The 5,437-nt window shown below is 41.5% G+C and overlaps 1 protein-coding gene across 1 annotated transcript; it reads left to right on the plus strand.

Moving 5' to 3' along the window:
• The first annotated feature begins 924 nt into the window (after positions 1–924).
• On the plus strand, positions 925–1,374 carry LOC147443712 (uncharacterized). The gene is made up of 2 exons (XM_086528032.1): positions 925–1,113; positions 1,201–1,374. The coding sequence occupies exons 1-2, from the start codon at positions 925–927 to the stop codon at positions 1,372–1,374; spliced, it is 363 nt and encodes a 120-aa protein (XP_086384158.1).
• Positions 1,375–5,437: the final 4,063 nt, after the last annotated feature.

A 5,437-nucleotide genomic window follows, 5' to 3' on the forward strand; every position in this document is an offset into this window, starting at 1 on the left:
ATAGGCAAGCCCCGTAGGACTCCACTATTAAGACCATAGCTCTCGACGGTGATGTCCCGTTAACTGCACAAAGACAGGCGCACTGCAAGGCTGAAAAATCCCTATTCTACTTACTCACAGGCAATTAATAATACCAACCATTTATAGCTAGCTTGAGGACCTCCCTTCTTGAGCAAGAAAAGAGAAGCCTTGTGCTCTGATACCAATGTAACATTTAATGGCCTAAACACTTGTGTGTAGCGGAAAGTAGCATGAACATAGTAGGCATTTCATTAGAATAGATTCCTAATGCGAATTACAAGAGTGCTTGGGTGGAGAGAGAAACAAAAAGCATAACACCTAGTTAGATAGCATGAACAATACTTCCAAAAGAGAGAGAAATTAAGCTATTGACAACAGTTGAGGACCGGATTAGCCGATCCCCCCTCCGAAAGGCTTTGTATTATGGTTTCTCCCATCAAGAGAGACATTGTACAATACAATTCTTTGTGCTCCTTCAAGACTAGCTAGTGCAATGAAGATGAAAGCTTCATGCACTAAGCAAAACACTTAGCAAACACAACATCAACTATCCCCGGTCTCAGACCCAAGACCTCACGCACCTTCGAAGATGGTGAAAGCTAGCAGGGTATGAGAGTAGATTGAGAGGATGGATCGCGAAGCTATGGAGCACTCTGTAACTTCAGGTTAAGGATTGATGAGGATGGATCGCAAAGCTATGGAGCACTCTGTAACTTCGCGAAGCTATGGAGCACTCTGTAACTTCAAGTTAAGGATTGATGAGGATGGATCGCGAAGCTATGGAGCACTCTGTAAGTGTGGCACCTATTATAAAAAGAGGTTGGCATGAGCAAGTTGCAAGCAGTATCACTCTAGTTACTTGATATTGATCTCCTTTTGTGTGCGTATTTTGATCAAGAGAGCATGGCTAAGTTTGCAGTGATTGTTGGGCCCTGGGGAGTTAGTGGCGGGGATGACTTCCACAATAGGTGGATCAATGGTAGGGTGTTGAAGCTCACCATCTACTACCAAACCATCGTCCGTGGCATCAAGGTTACCTATGGCAACAACACTACCAAGATCCAGGGCCATGCTATTGGTTCCAAGCAAGAGGTAATTATCATATTTGTCAAGATTATATACTCTATCTGATCTAGTTATATGATCATTAAGAGTGTTGCTAATTAAGAATTTATGCAGGTCAATTTCGGCTCATCCGGTACCGCTGCCACTAACATTTCTGTCATCATCGGTAGCAACTCCGCTTTCTCCAGTGATGACAAGAACATGGGTATCGTGGCTCTTGGCATTGTTGCCTCCACGGTGTTGCTCACCTTTCCCACTTGCCAAAATGGCGATTCCTTCCGTCCTTAGGTTGTCGACTTCTTTGGTAGGTCCGATACCAATCTCGATTGCCTCCGCCAATATCTCTCTAACTCCGTGATGTTCTAATTATTACACTATACGCACATGAATAATTGAATAATACAAAACATGGCTACAACCGTCTAGAGATTAGAGATTTTTTTTTGCAAGAAGTCAACTGACTTCAACCTTCACAATTTTTATTAAGAGGGAGGAAAACACCAAAATTTGACGGGGAGGAAAGGTTTAAGCCAAATTTTGAATGTTTAGGCCTGCACTAAATTGCACTTTGGAAGTAAATGCGGCAATACTCGCAGCAATAAAAAAAGGTAACTATCTTGATAATAATCGTGGAGATAAACGCGGTAATGTTTGAAATGACCCCCCCCCCCCTGCGGCCCTCCTCTCTCTTCCCTTTCTTGTTTATTTTGGACCTTCTCTCTATAAAATGCGTTAAAAGACCGCGGTAAGCAATAATTAGAGATTTTTGTAGTGTTAACTAGGATACATGTACTCTCCCTAAGAGTCAAGGAGGACTTTGGATAAGAAATATCAAGACTTGGACTGACAAACTTCCCATCAAAACTATCATCAGGGCTATAAATCAACCCAAAGCTAAATGGGCCTCTTTGTTGTTTAGAATATCAACGAGTTCCACATCCAAGGGAAAAAACTTTGGAACAATCTCCCTTCGATAGTTACTATTGTTTTGGCCCAGTAGAAATCACATCTGTAGGCTCCTCTCTACTAAATTCAATATGGCAGGCATGGAACATGTGGATATCTCTGCTTGTCTCTAGTCAAGTCATAGGCAGGACCAGGGCATAAGAAAGGAAGAATCCATCTGGTGAACTAGAGACCCCATTCCCCAAATCTCAAATGCTCAAGCGAGGACAACTAGAAGAATTCATCACAAGGGGTTCCGAACTTGGGAAGACCTCTAGAACCCCTCAACCAAGAGCTGGCTCTCTGCTGACCAGCTGCCCATGGGAATTGCAGCTTATGGAAAGAAGATCTCTGCTCTTTTCCTGGGACTTATAATGGATCTTTGAGGTCGTTAGTCCCCTTCCTCCAAAGAGGTAAGTTGGAGAGGGGAGGCAGCTCTCAACAACCCCCTACCTGGACAACAGAGTTAGACCCTTCATTGCACATCACTCTCAACACGATATGGAATGTGTCACTGGATAGGAAGCAGTGGAGGTATAAATTCTAGATAATAAGTTACACAAATGTATCCAACCGAATCAGTCTGTACTCCTATGGATTATTCTTCACAAATCCAGCTGGACTGGAGAAAGGAGAAGTATGGCAGGACAGAGTGATGGATAGTGCCCTAGGTGCAAGAGGTACTTGGAGGATATTCCCCATATTTTCCTCAATTTCCAGTCCAACATTCCTATCCTTCAGCCCTCGATTAAGATTCTAGGCTTTCACCCTAGTTGAAAACAATTGTTGTTAGGCGATCCAGTGAGGATTCTTTCTGAGTTTTGGGCTAGAAGTAGGGTAGAAATTTTTATGGGTCATTTGGTTATATAGAAACTCCTCACTCTTTATTAATTCCTATCAGACACCTAGTATGAAAGTATTATTTATTGGTTGCCATGTGCCAGATGCCAATCTTAAAATAGTTCAAGTCAGGATATACAAGAGAAAGATTTCCGTAATAAAAGATGCAATGAAGTACTATTCCAAGGTTGGTGATGAAGTGCGCAAACATTTCATTGACAATGGGACAATCAACATTGCACATGATTGGGTCCAAGAGATTGCTGATGAAATTCATGAATGACTAGGAGGTTTGAAGTAGCTCATGACTTTGTGGATCGTCTTCAAGATGAGATTGACAATTTGTAATCTATTGAATGAATTTTAGTAGGTTCAAAATAGATTCTTGCTTTAATTCATTGCGCTTACTTGGTCTTTAAAAAAAAAAGTCACTCTGAGCACTTCCTCACGAAAACTACGCAACAAACCCTCCATGCTCACCCCATTCCCGTAGGATTAATGTAATGTTGCGTATCCGTGTGAGTTTAATAGTACATTAGTAGAGAAAAGAAAGTTGAATGTGATGGATTGAACACTCAAACCACCAATTATAGATACAACTTACCTCATCAAAGGCTGTTACCAGTGGACTACCATACTAGTGGTGTGTGTGGAGAGAGACTTACTCTCCCTCAAGTTTGGTAGTACTTTTAAAGGAAAACTTTAAGAATGCATTGGGATTTGGTACTATTACTAATGCGTGGTTGTCACAGAAGTACTATCATACATGCACGTGATGAAAATCCAATTTGAGCATCTTCTTGAAACACTCGATCTTATCCACTTGCACAAGCGAGTGTGAAAGGCCGTCTAGAAATATGTCCAAGTCATCGTCTTAGGTCGTAATGCAACCCACCACATATAAGACTTGCCTTGGAGCATGATCTATATCTAGTTGATGTGCTAGGCCTCAGTAAAATGGTATTGAGGCGGTCCGGGGCGTGCAACAAGAAGAGTGGCCTCTAAGTGCCCTTTTAGGCTCCCATTCTGCTCAATTGGGTTGGGGTTGGAAAAAAAAAACAAACACACACACAAACCCGCAACGTAACCCTACAAAATTTTGGGGCACCACCTAGGTTTGGATGCGAACTAGGACGCATAGAGAGAGAGAGAGAGAGAGAGAGAGAGAGAGAGAGAGAGAGAGAGAGAGAGAGAGAGAGAGAGAGAGAGAGAGAGAGAGAGAGAGAGAGAGAGAGAGAGAGAGTGCTAAAGATGCTTTGGAATGTATCTACAGTGATCAAGCAAACACGAATAAATATGTAAGAAAGAGAGAGAAGGGGTGAAGTGGCTGCTTGTTACAATAATACCTTCTTACAAATCTGCCATGATTAATCAAAGTGAGATTATTATTTGTTCAACATAGCTTGAGTAAGGGCAACACATCACAAGAAAATCCACCCCAATCACTTTCTTAAGGCCATGGGAATCCTCTCCACCCTGTCGCCCTCTTACAGCATGTGGGTTTTATGGCTAAATTAATAACAACAACCGGAGACAAGCTATCAAGAACTTAAATAAAACACCAAGACACTTACACATCATTGTTGTCCATGACTTCACGTTGGAAGAGAGACAAGGTATCCATGCTTAGTCCAAATCCACCCTCCTTGATTCAGCAAATGTTGGGCTTACACTAGTAGGAAAAATGATAGGCTTCCTACTCCCAATTTAATGATCACTCTCTCTTACAATAGCATAGAGCTCCCTTGTCAATCACCTCTAATAAAACACATACATTGCATAAGCCAATGAGATTCCACTCAAGAGATCCTTCTCAAGAGGTTGAGCTTGGTTTCTTAAGCTATAGCCTAGTGCTCTTGCTTATGGCTTCCCCCTTTTGTGCTAGTCACACCCTCCTTTTATAGCAATTTTGAGGGCTAGGGTTACTCCTCTAACCATGGTTGGGTAAGATTTTTAGCACTTATCTAATTTCTTTTTCTTGGAATTATCAAGAAGTTGGTGGGGATAGATGAAGAAAAGAGAGAGGAGAGAAGTGGAGGTGATAGGATTTTTTATAGTAGGTTAGTGTTAGTAAATTAGTAGAGTTAGTATTTTTATTAATTTACAAATGGAATTGGATATTTACAATGGGAGTATCCATGTAGGATACAAATAAGGAAGAAAAAAATCTTAAGAGGTAAGAAAAGATGGATTTCTTACAATGTTGATGCTCCAAGTGTCTTGAGTAGGGCCAATTTTGACGCTTGTTGACGGTCCACTAGCTTTGACGGTATGTTTTTTTCTCCACTCTTGACCTTCCTTGGGAGCCAAGGTAATTGAATATGAGTAATCAATCACCATGATGCTGTCTTTCAAGAGAAGAGGCTGAATTCTGTGGTTTTTTGATAGATATGGGTAATTTGGAAGAGGAAAAATGAGACTAGGTGGTCAATTTTGGAATGGAAGTGTGTGTAGGAGACATGAGTTCAGCATGGTTTCTCTTATTCTTCAAGGTTGAGGAGAAGGTGAGTAGGGTGCAGAGAGGAGTGGTGAGAGAGGTGTGGATGATGAGTGGAGAAGTGTGTGT

The sequence above is a fragment of the Adiantum capillus-veneris genome, chromosome 13 (genome assembly GCF_014529385.1).
Source record: "Adiantum capillus-veneris isolate H3 chromosome 13, ASM1452938v2, whole genome shotgun sequence".
Taxonomy (NCBI): domain Eukaryota; kingdom Viridiplantae; phylum Streptophyta; class Polypodiopsida; order Polypodiales; family Pteridaceae; genus Adiantum; species Adiantum capillus-veneris.